We start from the raw sequence: 18780 nt of genomic DNA on the forward strand, positions 1-18780 counted from the left end.
AAAAAAGCATTTTTAAAAATTTGAAAGGATATAAACTCTGCATGAATGTAATAAATACAGAAAAAGCACTACAATCTGAATATTTTATATGTTTTGAACTTCTTAAGAATATGAATAATCAGCAGTATGTCTTTTTATTATCTATAAGTACATAGCTTATTGGATGAGTTATTGTATTTTTAATGTCTCTGAAATGTTTGCTAATATAGCAATTTTTATGATCAGATTTCCAGTTAAAACTTAGAATGTCCACAGCATATCATACAAACTATATTACTAAGATTCTGTTTTGTTGATTCACTGACAATTGTGGAATCTACTCTATTCACATTGCCTTTTATGGAAAAGCCTCTCAAAGGTATTTTAGTACACGATATCTTTATACAGCAACTCTTTCATTTTTGCACATAGATGAAAAATCAATCTTGGATCTCAGCTTTCTACATCCCAGCATTTTAACATTTTAAACAAAAATCTCTTGCAATTTATAATCGATTCATTTAACAAATCTTTCTGAAATGCACAAATGATACTAAACAAATTGACTTATGTGGAACTGATGACTAAATATTTATAATCACTTTAACGGGATATAAGACAGCCAGTAAAAGATCAGCATTTGTACATAATTATCTATCAGGCATTTCTGGTAAACCATTAATAAAACTTGAGGGCCTTGGCATTTTCTTACTAATGTTTTCCAACAACCAGTAGTATGCATAACATTCTGCTTTGGCATCTGGAAATACTGCTCTCCTTTTAAAGACCCCCAAGTTGGTTCCCATCAAATTCACACAATTTTACATTATACAAAGTTCTTCCTTAATCTCTGTGCTCAAGATTTTAGGATTATAAGCATACCTAGCATGATAATGGTGTACACAAGCGCACCAACATGCCTACCGTCCCTGCCCTATTGTTTCTTTTTATTTTTCTTATATGTATCCATTTCATGTATTCATAACTATGTTTATACTTATACCTGTTATCTTATAATCGCTTGACAAAATAAATAAATAAATAAATAATCATGTTTATTTGCTTTGATAATGCATAATTTTACATACAGAACCATTTCCTGAACCCCCATATTTCTTTTAAAGTAAAAAAGCTCCAAATGTTGCTATATTTCAAAAAAATAAATTTGATTAACAATCTAGTAATGTTATTTTGTCAGTAACAGTAGTGAAAACATAGCCTTAACTGTACCAAAGTAATAAAGCTAAACCTTAAACTTTTTTTTCTACCCATATTTTCCCAAAAATAAGACCTGGTCTTATTTCCTTTCGGGCCTTGAAATAAGCACTCGGACTTATTTTCAGGGAGGTCTTATTTTTTTGATGTGCAGGAGGCCAGTGGCCAATGGGAATGGGAGCACTGCTACCGCCAGCCCCACCCTCTCTCCCACTGTCTTTTTGCTGCTGTGTTGCGCTGTTGAGCATGCAAGTGGCTTCACTGGTGGCTGCAGAATAAGTCGGGCACTGACATGACAGGTATCGGGATGTGGGAGGCCTGGCTGCAATGGTCCTAAGGTAGGCGAGTGCGTATGTCCAACCCCCCCACTCCCACCCTATCTTGATTTTTACACCCGCGCTTCTCCCCACCTCATACAACCAGATGGTGGGCAGGGCTTAACTAGGGCTTATTTTGGGGCACAGGCGTGAAAATTGGACTAGGGCTCGTTTTCAGGGTAGGACATATTTACAGGGAAATACGGTACACTCATAAACTTTATTCCTGAAATAATTCCTGAAATTTGAGAGGTATTTCAACTATGAAAAAAAGAAAAAACATCAAATAATTCTGAAAAAAATAATAATCCTGTATAAGCATGATGACGTTAGAATACCTTATTTGGCCAAGTGTAGTTAGACGCATGAATGTTACAAGTACATCCGACGAAGAAGAAAAAGAGCATTGCAGGAACTGTGGTGGTGCAGTACTGCAGGCTACTTCTGCTGACTGACTGCAATTTGACAGTTCAAATCACACCAGGCTCAAGGTTGAGTCAGCCTTCCAGCTTAGAAACTGCTGGACTGGCTTTAATTCTCACTTCCACAGTGATTTTGATGAAAATTATTTTGCCCCATTGTTAATAACAAGAAGTCCGTGCTGGGAAAGATTGAAATCCTCCTAAACTGCTCCTTAGCCTAGTATTGATTTACAGAATGGCAGAATGGCAGGGGTACTCAGCAGAACAGTTTCAAGAGTTAACCAAGATCAATAAAATCATTCCAAAGTCTTTTGGGTTCTGCCAGATCACAGCCCTTATAGAATCATTTTACAAAACTTTTGAAACCTGGTGTGTTTGTTTCAGGTTTAAAACAAGACACATTTTCCATTTCTGTAACACAAGCAAACCAAATACATGATATTTGGTAAGCTTCTTACTATCGCACTATAACAGAAAACTCTAGCATCTTTTTACCTTCATCCTGCATGATTGTAGTGTCTGATTGTTTTTGCACTGCTCTTATCTAGTTATTATAGCAAAACTATCTATGTATGAAGCAACAAGGAAACTTTGTTTATCAGCTGGCCTGATACATAGTCTAACTCTGATTAGGATGGAAAGAAGTGATTGGCTCAGAACCTCCAGCTGGCTTCCATTCCACCCCCACCCCCAGTTCAGCATATCAATAACTGTACCATGCTGATAGCAATAGCAATAAGACTCATATACCGCTTTATATGCTTTACAGCCCTCTCTAAGTGATTTACAGAGTCAGCATATTGCCCCCAACAATTTGGGTCCTCATTTTACCCACCTCAAAAGGATGGAAGGCTGAGTCAACCTTGAGCCTGGTGGGATTTGAACTGCCAAACTCTAGGCAGCTGGCTGCAGAAATAGCTTGCAGTACTGCACTCTAACCACTGCGCCACAGAGGCTCCTTACATATATGATAATACGTAAGTATAGTAAATTTATTCTATAGACTGGAGAACATGAATCAGTTACATTGCCCAACTAGAATTTTGTTAGGGTAGGCTAGCCTTTATCAAGTTTTTAAATCCTAACATCAAATATTTAATCAAGAGCCAGCTAATTCTTAGATTCAGGGCACTAATCTTAAAAAAATAAAATGTTAAAAAAATCACAATATTTTTATTCAAAGTATTTCATGTGATCTCATATCAATAAAATTTTACATCATTTTAAGTAAGAATATCAATATCTTATTGCCTGGTATTATTTCTGCTTTAAAAATTTGTTTTATTATTTTCATATTTGATAACATTAAAGATGGCATCTAGGCACTGGTGCTTTGATGCCAGGTGTAATTTAATAATATGTATTTCCGGCTAGTGCAATGAACTAGCCAGGAGTACATATTATTAATGAAACTAGTAATATCCGATTCATAGTAAATTGCATACATAAAATTACCTTTTGAAATACCAACTCAGCATATTTTTAAAAAGATTCTTGCATTCATTGTTTTACTATTTCTAATATTCCACTTTGGCTCCATTTCATTTTGATGTTAAACAAAGCACTCTTCCCTCCTATACAGTATCTGTGTAATCAACACAAATGTAGCTAGCTGTTCTATTCATATCTGAGTCTTAGAGCACTCATTTTCATTTCTATATTACTTGCTGAAAATATTTCTGTCATCCTAGCATTCCTTCCTTTGATCTTATTTATGATTCCTTCTTTTTCTCTACACCAAGGGTCTTCAAACTTGGCAAGTTTAAGACTTGTGGACTTCAACTCCCAGAATTCCTGAGCTAACATGACTGGAGGAGGAATTCTGGGAGTTGAAGTCCACAAGTCTTAAAACTGTCATGTTTGAAGACCCCTGCTCTACACTGTACCAGTTTTCACTGAAACGGCAGCTGTACTGTCCCTGCAAATCAAACTGTGCATGTTCTGACTAGCCTTGATGTAATCTGTATTAACCTTTAAATGCTAAGTTCTTCCTTCCCATCAAGGAACCAAGAGTTTCTGGCCAACTGGAATGCAGCCAGGGTTCCTATAGCACAGGTGAACTTCTCCCTGCATAGAGTAGCAATGAAATAAATGTCACTAGAAAAGCATTTGTCTCTTATGAAGATAACACATACTAGCACTGTTCTGCCAATAAAAAAAATAACATATTCAAGGACCATCAGAAACATTAATTAGATGGCAGAAGAAATATGTATTAGTTGGTAATTGCATATGGTAAAAAAAACAATCATAACACGAAAAACTAGAAAAAATGTTCCTTTATATTGTATTAAGAAGAGCAGGGTAGCAAAGCAACTCAGTAGACAGAAAAAGTATATTTGCAAAGATTTTTAAAGTTATCCGTGTAATATCCAAATACAACTTTGCATCTCGTTGTCCAACTTTTATTTTTCTAACATAACTAGCATTCATAACAACTACCACATTTTCAGGTCTCTGTTTCATGAAGTTATTAATGGTGCCCTTGCATGGTAAGTTCATTACTTGGACAAAATGACAATAAAAAAGCTTCCTCTATCTACTAGAAGCTCAGCAGAACAACATTCCATTTTATTTACAAAAGTTTTGGATTTGTTAAGGCAACCTAATAAGGATGCTGGATATTAAGATTATTGAACCTGACACTTTCTCTCATATTCCCATGCTCGTCAAACTGTAACACATATCAAACCATATCTAAAAATGTTTGTGTTGTGTAGTGCAGGGGTCCCCAACCTGTGGGCCACGCCCCCCCCCCCGCTGCTCACAGAAATGAAACTGCATGCCCCTCTTCCCACCCTCCTCCCCCATGCACCAACCCAGATAGGTTGGGGAATGCTGGTGTTGTGTGTGTGTGCGCGTGTGTGTGTGTATGCAGGAGCCTACGTTTACAAATAAGGCAGTCATCAAATGAGACTGCATATTTATATATTTAAAATTCCTTTCCTCATATTCTGCACCGTTTATTTTTTTCTATTTTTTAATTTGTATTAATTATCTTTTTAACTCTTAATGTTCAATAAAATTATTACTAAAAAGTATGCAAGATACCTGCCTGCCAGTAAGAAGATACTAGAGCTAAATCACTTTCAGCCTGGAAGAGACTAACACATTTTGGAATATGGTAAGAGAAACAAAATAAAGCTATTACAACCTGCTCAGTACAAATATCTTATTAGAGTATTTGATAAGGGGAAGGGTCACACATTAAATTTCTGCAATAATTCTTGCATAAGAATTATTCTTATTATCAATACAAATCATGAAAAGATCACATCTCCAAAAGCACAGTCCACTACACAGTTAGCATGCAAACTTTACTCAAAACAAGTTAAATTACACAAGCCCAAAGAGAATTGTTTTCTTGACAGGGACAGTCAGATGCTGCTATTATGGGTGTGGCTCGGAATATTCTGACAGACATTATGGAAACATAATGAATTTCACAGCAGAACCAAGCCAAATTGTTCTACTTGAATTATAATATTTGGTTGAAAGAAGCATGGGATTTCCATTTTCTGTGTATTAAGAAGATAGTACAGTTGAAAATTTTGTATCCTCTAGCTCAGAGTTCCCCAATCTTTCCAGCTTTGCAGACCAGTTGCAAACAGTGAGCCTATTGCACTAGTGAGCCGCAGCCCAGGTTGGAGATTCCTGCTCTAATGCAATGATTATACTGGATTTTGTCAAGGGTTTATTTAACACACACTTGGTTTGCAGGTAGAGGGATACACACACACACACACCTTAAATCTGCAATAGGCATTCCTTGACTTAAGACCATTTGTTCAATCATTATAGCAGCAGTGAATGGACTTACGACTAATCCCCAAAGTTATGGCTCCAGTCAAATGGTCAAAATTCAAGAGCTTAGCAGCCCACCTGCATTTATGACTGCAGGGGAGATTCAACTACCTTCATTTCCCTATCTCCCCTCCCATTTTGGCCTCTGGCCCCCTTCACTGTGTAGTCCCTACTGCCACAGCTGACATTTGCAGTCTTCTTGCTCCCATTGCTGACCAAGCATGCCCAGCTTAGCCCTTTGGGAGACAGTTGCTGGCCACACAAAACTTTCTTTCCCAGATCGTGCATGGCAGTTTCTTCATGTGACATGGGTGACATGGCTTCATGTGGCCAGCTGCTGTCTCACAAAGAGCCACACTGGACATACTTTTGGCAGCAGGAGCAAGAAGACAGTGAAGGTCAGCTGGGGAGGGAATCTGGGTGGAGTGTAGAACAACAGGGGGCTTGGAGTGGAAGGTGGTGAGGCTGCTGGCAGGTGGAACTGGGCTGTGGCAGTTCTGGCTTCCCAGGACAGCTGTGGCTTTGTGCTACTTTGCTGGCTGGGCTTCTTGCTGCACAGAAGCTTACGGGTTTTGTGCAGCATCAAAGACATGGCCTGCTAAGAAGCCCTTGAGCTCCAATGTGGCAAGAAGGTCCAGAGCTATGTGATTCTGGGACTGCTTATCATCCTGCAAGACAGGGTGCAGGGTAGCCAAAAGGGCAGAGATGGGAGGGAATAGGCAGTTGTGGGAGGGAGCTGAACGTGAAGCAGTCTCTTATCTTGGAAGAAACAAGAGTTGGGGCTAGGAGGGACCAATTCCTGATGGCTTAGATTGGGTGGGTCCTCACTAATGACCAATGGAATTTGGTTAATGATGGCAATAGGGAATACGGAGACTGCCTTCACTAAGCAACACAGTCACATGATGTCATGCTTTACTACCACATTGCTTAGTGACAGAAATTCTGGTCTCAGTTGTGGTCATAGGTCAAGGACTACCTGTATTTCTCTTTTTGTCTCAAATACTGTACAGGCCAAAAAGGATTTGCTATTTATTAACTAGCATCTAATTTACATCTTAGTTTCAGGAACAACAACTTAAAATTTATTACCAGACATTATAATCTGCTTTTTTTTTTCATCCTTGCTTCTTTATTTACTATGGTTTTCACACCTTTAGTGTTTATGCTAATCTGCTTGTGTATATTTGTGTATGTTAATAGATGTTTGTGTATAGTTGTTTTAAGATCCATTAAAAATTGGTCATGAAGTGACACGTAATTGCTATCAAGAAAAGAGAAAAAAAAAGCACAGCCACATCTTATTTAATTTTTTTTAATCCCACCTTTATTATTCTTATGAATAACTCAAGGTGGCTATTGCAGTTGTAATAAAGTGCTTCGCTGACAACCCTAATTTAGCCCAGGATTTTGGTAAGTTGTTATGGATATTATGTGAGACACCCACGTGATCATCTTGTTCAACATCTGCAACCCCATTTCTTTCCACTGTGGTCATGAAGTGACTATATGAGCCATTAAGCGATTGTGCAGGAGTGCCTCAGGGAAGGCTTTTGGAGGCCTGGCACCCACCAGGGTGCAGAAATCTCCTGCAGGCCAGGAGGCCGTGACTGACTAGAAAACCTGGCCTGTGGCCCTTTTCACTGCCCCACTAATCCTGGAAGGCCTTAGCCAGTAAAACTCACTGGCACACAGAAACTTGTTGCAGGCTTAGTCCACCGGTGTACAGGCCTCCTCACTCCCCCTCCACTCTTGAGAGGTCTAGGCCTTCTACTTGACCCATCATGCCTAGAGGGTCTTGGCTGTCCAGGCCCACTGATGCATTAAAAAATATCCCCCTCCCACAGTAGCAGAATTTGTCATGAAGCTACCTGTGTAAGAAAGCTGATCCAATATTGGGCCAGGCACCTCTTTCAGAAGCTGAGCCCTGGAACAGGTTTACTCCTGCAAATCCCTAAGTGGCTGGGTTGTGAGGAAGTTGCTTCATGTGCACTACAGCTGGCCTGAGCTCCCTTGGGTGGATGAATGGCTGAAGGGACGACGGCAGGGGGTGTTGGAGGCTATAGCATCCCTGCAGTCAGTCATTAAGGGCAAATGTTAAGGGCATTAAGGTGCAGGAGTGCTGCAGCGGCTGTAATTTTTAAACCAGGTTATAAGTAGCTTTTGGGGAAAGTGTCTGTCATAACTTTGAAAGTTTGGAAGTTGAAGATTACCTGCATTTGCGTTTCTACAGTATTACAAATTACCACAACTGTAAACAAGTAGCAAAACTGTACCTCAACCTTATTAATGGCACTCTAACAAGACTGGAAAAAATGTAAGTTTGAGATAATCCTTCTGTACCCCGATATTTTGATATCAGGAGATCTTTGAAAGGTAAGTGATTGGTGATACGGGGGATTGGTGTAGGGTGCAGAGGAATTCCAACTGGCTGTAAGATCCCAAGGATGCAGAGCATGGAGTATCTCACTGGGTGGCTGGGGAGGCCTTGGAAGACTGGAGGCACATGGCTTGTGCCTGTACTAGGATGTCCCCCACCCGAGGCACCCCATATTCCACTTAAACACCTGCACATTCATTTAACAAGTGCACTGGAGAGCAGGGACTCCTTAAGTAAGTAATTTAACGCCATCCCAATTTTCAAATGCAGTGAGCAGGATCTATTATGGTTGTAACTCGAGGATTACTTGTATGTTGCTTTAAAAATCCTCTTAGTGAAGGTGATCAACTTAAATGTAAACATTCTCATTCTCTAAGGCACAACTTTTGAAAGGGAACCATTCTTTTGTTGCTTTCCTACAATTAACTCCAAAATATGTATTGATGCTAACTGTGGCAATGGATATAAAGATCCAAAAAGTATAGGTAACTACACTATAGTGAAGGCTATTGGAATCAAGTGATAGACAGTGAGATGGGCAGTATATAAATAAATACATTTGAAAATAAAATATTTTAATAAATAAAATATGTAGAATGTGTAAACCAAATTTAAACCCTTTCAAATTATTACAGTTACAGTTACTGTAATAATTTGAAAGGGCTTAAATTTGGTAATTACACATTACCAAATTAATTATACATTACAATTAATTACAAAGTAATTAATGTGTCTTTTGCCTGCTATTAAATGAACAGCTTTTTACAAATATCTAAAATCTAATCACTAGCTCATATAGATGACTCAAAACCACTGAAAAAAATCAGCACCAACATTGTAAATATTTGAGACAAAACACTATAAATTCAAATAATACAAATAGTAAAATACTTAAAAGAATAAAAAATACTTAAAAATAAGGAAGATACAGCACAACTAAATTAAATGAGAAAATACTTATTTGGAAATAATTTTTTTAGTGATCACTGTATTTTTGCATAACAGGAGGCATGGAGAATTACCTGATTCTGCAGTTCTTCCAGTTTACATTTTCTTGTGTGCAATGCTTTACTTGGGAAGGCCCAAAAATAATTTGACGTTCCAATCCTATCAGTGTCTACCATACCATCATCAACTAAGCTCTGTAAGATATCCTTCACTGACATAGATGCTGTCAAAGAAATAATCATAATTATAATTTTGAAAACTTATATAGATTAGGGAAAACTATTATTCATTAAAACATCAGAGAGGATAATAAAGATTCAGAATATCCTTTGAGAAATTTTCAACAATTCCTGAAAACTTTGCAAATTACCACAAAATAGCAGATGGCAAATTAGGCTTATTTATGCATACAGCTACCCAACACACAGAGTTCCTTTAAAATCACTGCCACAAAAAAATAGCAAAAAATATTAAGTTACATAGCTTTTTCTTGTAAGAAATTAGACTTGTAACAGAACAACAGAATAGCAGTGAGGCAATTCCAATTCTGTTAGGACATACTGTAGAATAAATATCAAGAGGATCCTTCAGCACAGATCCAGAGGAATTTCAAATTCTTCCCAGTCTATTATTATTTCTCTAAAGGAACTCTAAAAAAAACATTGGCTTTAAATCACTTTTCCCATTAATGTATCTAACATGATATACTCTTCTGAACTAGTTGATTTTCCCTGGAATTTATCCTTCCCATCTCAAATCAAGAAGAAATGAATGTGCACAGTGAAATTTTAAGTTAGGTTTATGAAATCAGTCCAAAAATATACATATTGAATAACTTAGCTCAAATATTACACACAATCTGCAGAATAAATAAAATGGCAATGCTGTTGAAAATACCTTTATCTGCATCTCTGTTATCTATACTGAACATAGCGATTACATAACTGAACTAACTTGTCAAACTAGCAAGGAAACAGGCTTAGGGGTTATGTTTTGTAGTTACACCCTAAACATTTTTACACACACACACACACACACACACACACACACACACACACACACACTATATTATGCATTCTACAACCAATAGTAATTTTTATAAGCTATTATGTCTCATAGAAATATCAATTTTACCCTAAATGTATTTATCTGAATTAACATAAAATCAAATCTATTAAATGTAAGGGACCAAAAAAGAGTTCCACTTTCCTCTAGAAATTCCCCATTACGAGTACAGTGAATAAATTTTGCTTCTCCATTATCCACTTGATCTATATATGAATTATACATGCACAGACTCCCTAATGAATTTTGAAAGCATTTCAGGTCTTTGTATTTGTGTAATGTGTCCTGTAAAACATTATGCAAAATATGCAGCAAACTGAAAATATCATGAATTCATAGTGCATAGAATACATAGAGAGAGAGAGTTTGGTGTAGTGCTTAAGGTGCTGGCCTAAAAACCAAGAGACTGTGAATTCTAGGTCCTTTTACATATGAAAGCCAGAGGGGTGACTTTGCACTCTCTCAGCTCAATCTACCTCAGAGGGTTGCTGTTGTATAGAAAATAGGAAGCCGGAGCATGAGGTAATTCCACACACTTGAGTTTTATATAAATATATAAAGGGCAGAATAGCAATTTTTAAAGATCTGAAAAGTTAAGAGATTATGGTATAAACCAATAAAATGGTTATTGGCAAACTTGTGTCATACCAAAAAATCTTAGACAGCACTTAGAAAATCTCCACAGTGACAAAATTTCTACAAAAGGTCCCACTGCTTGGATTCACTGATATATTATGCCAAAAAACAACCTCCTAGGTTCTTGAGATAAACTTGATAGCATCAGCTAAAGAACTGGCAGCTGTAATTTACATTGTTGTGTGTATAAAAATTAGTGTGGATAGTGGATGCGGTACTACCTGGAGACAGAAGAATACAAGAGGAAGAACTGGAGAAAATCACAAACCATAAACAGCTGCAAAGAGAAGTAGAATGACTATGGCAAAAAAAAAAGAAGAAAAAGAAGCAAAGATAGTGTGAATAGTAATAGGTGCCTTGGATGCAATCCCAAAACACCTGGAGCACCATTTGAACATAGTCAGCACTGACAAAACCATCATCAGTCGGTTGAAAAAGGCAGCTTTACTTGGAACAGCTCACACCCTGAGGCAATATCTTTAACACCATCAAACCAAAAAAAATGCCTATCCCAGGTCCTTGGGAATGACTTGAGAGGTGGTCAAAAATGTCAAATTGAGTTTAAACATCTGGTGACTATACAACTGTAATAATTTCTTACATACAGCCAGTTTGGTCTAGTGGCTAAGGCACCAGTCTAGAAACTGAGAGACTGTAAGTTCTAGTCCCACCTTAGATATGAAAGATGGCTGAGTGACTTTGGACCAGTTATTCTCTCTCAGCCCCACTCATCTCACAGGGTTGTTCTTGTGGAGAAAATAGGAGGAATGAATGTTAAATTAAGCTACCAAACCCAGTTAGATCCAATTTTCAGACTTCTGTGAGAGTAAGAACATGTTGTCTTTCGAAAAAACAAAAACCGTTCAAATGGAATTATGACTCAAACTTAGAAACAATCAAATCTAGGTACTCACTTATTCCTTTCTCTTTCGAAGCAATTTTCTCAATATCCTTTAATTGGAATACATCTTTCTGATACCAAAAAAGTGAGAAGAGAACAGTTTGTTTTGTAATTTGTTCCTATTATAGCAAATGACAGAAACATTACTGAACTCACTAAATTGTCTCACTTAAATGCATTGCAAGAATAAAAGAAGAAAAACTATGTTAAAAATATTTTAACCAGACTATTGGAAGATATTTTCTAATAAGAATTAAAAAACCATTTAATCACTTGCATTTCCTCAAAAGACACATGCATTTCTTTGCTCCTAAAGTAATTGTATTCTGCTATTTACTAAATATTAGTTACTGTATTTCTTCTTCATTTATTTTAACACTTTTATAGGGTGATATCAATAACTGCTAATGTATGTTTTGTATCTGTTCTAGAAGTATCCTTTTCAGGTATAAAACTAGATGGAACTATTGCTGCAGGATCATGTAAAAGAATATCTTTAAAAACCATCCAAAGTAGACAATAATAAGCAAATATTTGTGAAAGTAAGAACATTTAATTTGGTTCATTTTTAAATTTAGAAAGCAGTAAATCAAATGAAATTCTGTTGTTCAGCATTCTACAGCCAAATAGTTTTATAACTATAAATTTCACATGAAATTCAAAATAAAGTACAAAGAAAACAAATATATTAACATGAAAACTATTCTTCTTTATAGCACTGTAGTATTATATGACTCAGAGCTCTACACATAAAAATATGATAATATTCCAGATTAAAAATATATTTATTCATGTATGCATTTTCCTTGCTCCATCTCATAATGCAAGTAGACTAACATTAGGATGTCAATAATTATAGGTTCCTGATTCATCAAAGTCTTTTTATCTATACTAAGATAGTTTTCCTCAAATTAAGATAAAATATATAAAACACTATATACATTTCTTAGAATATTTGGAATGTTTTACATTAAAAGGCAATTTATCAAAGGACAGTTGTCAGATTGAATGTATAATTCAAGAAGAGTTCACAGATAACGTCTAAAATTTGTATGCCTTTCTTGACATGATCATTTTTCCACATGAGTTTACATGATAAATTACTCTTAGGCATCATGGAAGTGACTACAGCCATTAGTATATAGCAAGGATCTTTAACCATCCTCTTAGCTACCCTGTATTTTCAAATCAGATTCACAATTTCTTTAAAAAAAAAAAACCAAAGTAATAGAAAGCAACAAATATTACTTACTGTTTCAAAAAATATTTCCATCATTCGAGTTCTCTTCTCTTCAACGCTCAAACCTCTTTTCTTTGACTAAATAGGAAAAGCCATGCTACATAAATAACTGCATTCAAAACCAAAAATCTTAGGTACATAAGTTAAAATGAAGGATTACACCGAGAGACTGAAGGGTCTCAACCTATCTGATGGGAATCAGCTTTGATAGACTTTGTGAAAATTTCCCAAATTTATTTGCAGTTTTATATATAAAATTATATTCAAAAGATGATATAAATGATTTCAGCCATAAAATTAGTTTTATATGTTTATCTGCATAGATTTTACTACCTATAGTAATTTAATGTTGTATTTTTTTCTTCAACAGAAATATCAGTATATGCAACTACTTCAAAACTATTAAGACATTCAAATATAAAACTTGTTTCTGATGTGTTTGTTTCATTTATCCTGTTGAAAATACAAGGAATATTGTCTTGACACTGTAGAATCATATACTTTTGTTTTATTTATATTATTCCATAATAATAATGTCTACATGTATGTCACAATAAAAATATAGAATAATTTAATACAAAACAATGTACAAACTTGAAATTTGGCATGTATGTTCCTCTTGGCTTCTAGGTGCTCACTAAGAAAGGATTTTTCGAAATGACCATCAGATCATTAGTATTTTTTATACAGTAATTAACACTCTGATTCTAAGGAGTTCTACTCTCCCTCCCCACCTGAAAAGAATTATGTTCCAATTGCCAGTTGCCTCACATTCCATTACCTCATTTCAAACTGGCAGATGTTCCATTCCTTCACTCAGGAGCGGCCTGGGGCTCCTTACAGTACTAACCCACCAAAATGTCTACTCTTTCCACCTATGGAACTGCTTTTGGACTCAAGGCAGCAGGAGAAATATTCCTTTATGTGTTTCAATCAGTGACCACCACTGAGCCAATGGATTGTGAACCAAATTTCTCCTGCATAGCCCAATCACAAAGTTTTATCATGAAGCACAGTTATCCAGCTAGTATATTTATAAATTACAAAGTAAATGTATAAAACAAACTAATAACAATTCCAAAAATGAACAGATTTTTAAAACAAACTACTTTTTAAAGCTGAATGAAAGATTTTCTTCTAATGCCCAAAATACATTTTCTATATAATATTTTAATAATTCTATACTGACTGTACACACACACACACACACACACACACACACCTGCATTTTGTGTGACATAAAAGTATAGGAAATAAATAAACATGGCTATTCAAAAAACAAGCTTTTTTCTTTAAGACTCCTATTTGCTAGATAAGATCATTTATCCTTTTTCTCCAACAATACGGCCTCCCCCAATAGGAAGTCCCAGCATGTTTTATAGGCATGAAATGAAATTAAGCCCCTCCCCCCAAATTAAGGCCTATATTAAAACACGCGAAATGGGGGGAAATGGCGGGGGGGCTTGCTGTTAGGAAATACTTTTGTTGCACACCCGGATATGGTGCTGCCTGCGTTGACCCTGATACAAAGTGCCCCACCAACGCCGAGGTCAACATCCAAGCCGTCGCTGCCCGCCTGCCCGAAGATGCAAGGGGGGGGGAATTAAGTCACCCCCGAAAAGACAGCCTAGCCATTTTTTCGGGGCTCAAAAAAAAATAAGACCCGGCCTTATTATATGAGAAACACGGTAGAAAGTCTGCCTGCAGCTTCTACTAAACCAGCTGATATAGTATAGCAATATCTTTTTAAGATCAACCAAAAGTTGCCAAGTTCTAGCAAATTATTGCACAAATCCATTAGTGAGCTGTGGCAGCACAGTGGTTGCACAGTACTGCAGACTACTTCTGCTGATTGCTGGCTGCCTGCAGTTCGGGTCTTACCAGCTCTAGGTTAACTCAGCCTTCCATCCTTCTGAGGTTGGTAAAATGAGGACACAGATTGCTGGGGGCAATATGCTGGCTCTGTAAACCGCTTAGAGAGGGCTGTGAAGCAGTATATAAGTCTAAGTGCTATTGCTATACTGCTAATCTATTTTTATACCTGCTTGTTTATGCAGCTTGTCATTCTGAGAGTTTTGGGAAACACAATATAGAAAAACTACACTAAAAAAAGTCCAGAGTCACTATGAAAGAAATAGTGTCCAAAATACATATTATCTGTCATGCAATGACAACTATGATAAAGCAACCCATTTCTTTCTACGGTTATCAATAATTTATTTAGCAATAATGTTACACATACCAAAGTTGGGAGTAGATACAATATTAACTACTGAATTACCCTTCCCTGGCAATGCTTTTATTTACATACTGTTTAACTCATTGTAATCAATTAAACAGTGTGGGCTGTTTAATAGGGGTTAAATTTCAAGAACTCAATAGTAAAACATTTGTTCAACTTTCAACAACAGGTTTTAAGACTAATAGTTGTAAATCACTTGTTTAAAATAATGTGTTTCACCACCCTCATTTAACTGGCTATGGTCCAAGTTATTTCCATAGCTATATGCACTATAAAGTATCAAGTTGTGTTTTATGGTGGGGTATATAAACATATATATGCATTTATGTTCCTCGGTTACAAGTTTTACTGTGCAGTAAACAGAATTCTAAAGGGAATAATTTATAAACATAATCAAAACATACTCTGTACAAGATTAGTATTACTTGGGGATTTTTTTTAAAAAAATGTTGTTGTTTTTAAATTTCCAGGATTAATATCCCACTCACTTTCACAAGAAGATAAATCTTTAAACAGCTGTTATTCATGATGTGTAAAGACAATTCCTGGACAGATAATGAAGGGAAGGAATGACCATTACTATTATGGATTTCTTAAATACTGATGGCTAACTCTGCAAAACCCAGAAGCAGAGGCGCAACTCCAGCAAAAAAAAGAGTTTAAAAAGTGAAGATTTATTCTAATCAATTTACATATCCCATACAGCAATATCCCTACGCTTTGGGATTGATGTTATGCATTCAGACATTTCCAACTCTTGGTAATTCTGTTTGCCTGGTCTCTCTACATCTTCCAATCTTGCACTATTCAACTACTACTGCTACTACTGCTGCTGCTGTTACTACTACTACTACTATTACTACTAATTTATTACTTTATTAAACTAAACTACTACCCTATATGTTGGGATTACTAGATATAATAATGAAAGTGTTCAGAACCAGAGTATGAATTGTGTGTACAAGTAGTCCTTGACTTACAACAGTTCATTTAATGACTTATCAAAATTACAACATTACTTAAAGAATTGACTTATGGCCATTTTTCACACTTACGACCATAGCATTCCCAGGTCATGTGATCAAAATTCAGATGGTTGGCAACTGACTCATATTTATGATGGTTCTAGTGCCCTGGGATCATGTGATCACCTTTTGCAACCTTCTGACAACCAAAGTCAATGGGGAAGCTAGATTCACTTAACCATTTTACTAACTTAACAACTGCTATGGTTCACTGAAAAACTGTGGCAAGAGAGGTCGTAAAATGGGACAACACTCACTTAACAAATATCTCACTTAGTCCACAACTTATGACAATTTATGTTGCTATCTATATTTAATAGATCCAGTATAGTAAGGTGGGGAAATATGATACCTATTCACCATCCTCTCCCCAAAGTCTGCTTGGCTTCTGTAGGAGCAAGGGAGGACTGGTAATATACATAATTAAAGCGGAGACTGCTATAAAACCTCAATTCATGGTCAAAATGATTCTTTATTGATTCTGTCTCAAACCCACCTCACAGGATTGTTGCAAAGATTAAATGCAAGAGAGAAAGCGTAAGTAAAATATAGAGCTTTGTTTTGATCTAGTCCAAACGTCTTCAAACTTGGCAAGTTTAAGACTTGTGGACTTCAATTCCCAGAATTCCTGAGCTAACATGACTGGAGGAGGAATTCTGGGAGCTGAAGTCCAAAAGTCTTAAAGTTGTCAAGTTTGAAGATCCCCTAATCTAGTTGATTTATATATCATATGGGGTGAGAATAATTACTTAAGACTGACCTGGGGAACGATGGCCCCTTTATGACTTGTGGACTTCAACTCCCAGAATTCCTGAGACAGCATGGCTGAGTAAGACTGGCTCAGGAATTCTGGGAGTTGAAGTCCACAAGTCATAGACGGGCCATCGTTCCCCAGTCCTGATTTAAGAGATCCAAAGCTTTCTGTCAGTGCCCTCTTCCTTGATAAGGGAAAGCCTTGCTGAGTTCAAAGACATTTACTAGTGGGTTGTCTGTGACACTACAACTAGCCCTCCATCAACCACACGCTAGCTGAAGATAACGGGGTTGCGCTGAAACAGGACGCATCAGGTGCAGGAAGCTGATCTTTGAAAACCTAATTTCTTACAAGCCCGACTAAAACCTCGAGGAAAAGAGGTTAATTACAACCAGCTTCTTCCATCCGTGCGTTGGACTCCAACTTCCCACTTTCCCCGGGCACCTCAACGGGCGCTGGGCATGATGGGAACTGTAGTTCAACAGGGAAAAAACATGGTCCCTCGATTATATATATATATATAATCGAGGGACCATGTTTTTCCTGTTGAACTACAGCTCCCATCCTATATATATATATATATATATATAGACATCATCAAATCATTATATATAGAGAGAGAGCCTTTACAGCCCGCTATATGGTTGAGTGACCTTAGAAACCTCGCAAGCCCGGCGGACACGGGCGCCGGCTTACCATCTCCTATCCGCCACAGGTCCTCCTTCAAACGGCGGGAACGGCGTTTGAGCGGGAAAAGCAGCGGGAAACCATCCCGCCTCCTTTGACGACAATGTGCCGCCTGACGGCGCTCAGCTGTATTTGCGCCTCAGCGGCGGGTGAAGCGGCCCCGCCCTCCCCCCTCCTTTTTTTTGCGGTGTCCTATAGAGCTAGAAAAATGAAAATATTGCAGAAAATGTGCGCGCGGATTCTCTCCCTCACGTTCGACTGTTTCCTCCTTTTCCCCGTTCAGGCAAATCATTGTAATACTTCTCAATGCTTCGCCCCCAAGTGTTCTAATGCAGGGATCTGCAACCTTGGCTTTGCTGGCTGAGGAATTCTGGGAGTTGAAGTCCACAAGTCTTAAAGTTGCTGAGATTGGAGAACCCTGTTCTAATGAGTAACAGGGCATTATTTCTTTATGCATTTAATTTCATACGCGGAGTAGCATATGGAGGATATTATTTTGGGAATATTAACGCATGGTTTACATATTTAATTTCTATTCCTACAATCAGCTCTAATAAAAAAAAATTAATCGGAAATACGGACAGGAACATTAAAATCATAATGACAAATCATGTTTATCATTTGTATTGCTTTTATTTATTTATTTTTTTGTAAATTTTATTTGAGTTTTCACAAAGAAAAAAAATACAAAGAAAACATCTTTTTTGAAAGTAGCGTAATCCCGGGTTACATTTCTTCGGACAGACACAAATTCGACTTCATGCTCATTTTTATATTCTATTCCATATCTTATTACTGTTTTACATTTTCAGCATAGCTTCTCCCCTCTTTTAATTTTCTCAATTTTATTTTAATTATCTCTTCTCAATTCAAATAATTATATTTATATTTTTTGTCTGTCCTGTTTCAATTATCTATTATCTTTTCTCATTAAACAAAATTTCTCCTGTAGTTACTGATTGGAGTATGATGCCTTTATATCTTTTAAGTTTATCCATTTAACTCGTATTTAGGCTTCAATATATACCCTAAAGTTATGACATTCAATATAATACATAATTTCATTCGGATTCTGCTTGGTACATTCTTAAAATACACATTATATTCTTAAAAAAAGAAAAAAATTATAAATGTATGTAATTAAAACAACACATTCCATTCAATT

The 18780-nt window shown here is 36.6% G+C and overlaps 1 protein-coding gene across 3 annotated transcripts in view; it reads right to left on the minus strand.

Annotated features, from left to right (window-relative positions):
* The window catches only part of MND1 (meiotic nuclear divisions 1), a 37125-nt gene extending 19215 nt beyond the window's left edge, over positions 1-17910 (minus strand). For 2 of the 3 annotated variants that reach the window (XR_015749205.1, XM_087963000.1), the window contains exons 1-4: positions 17625-17785; positions 12920-12985; positions 11681-11738; positions 9140-9288 (exon numbers count right to left, since the gene is read on the minus strand). Coding sequence is in view for 2 of the 3 variants with exons in the window: in XM_087963000.1 (XP_087819126.1) it covers positions 9140-9288; positions 11681-11738; positions 12920-12985; positions 17625-17627 (276 nt within the window). In the remaining variant the exon portion in view is untranslated. Of the gene's footprint in view, positions 1-9139; positions 9289-11680; positions 11739-12919; positions 12986-17624 lie in introns of all 3 variants that reach the window. The other variant, XM_026668637.2, reaches the window with a different exon arrangement.
* Between the last annotated feature and the right edge of the window lie 870 nt (positions 17911-18780).

Source organism: Notechis scutatus, chromosome 4, assembly GCF_049901735.1.
Source record: "Notechis scutatus isolate UNSWTSFEM ecotype Mainland chromosome 4, rNotScu1.2, whole genome shotgun sequence".
Classification (NCBI taxonomy): domain Eukaryota; kingdom Metazoa; phylum Chordata; class Lepidosauria; order Squamata; family Elapidae; genus Notechis; species Notechis scutatus.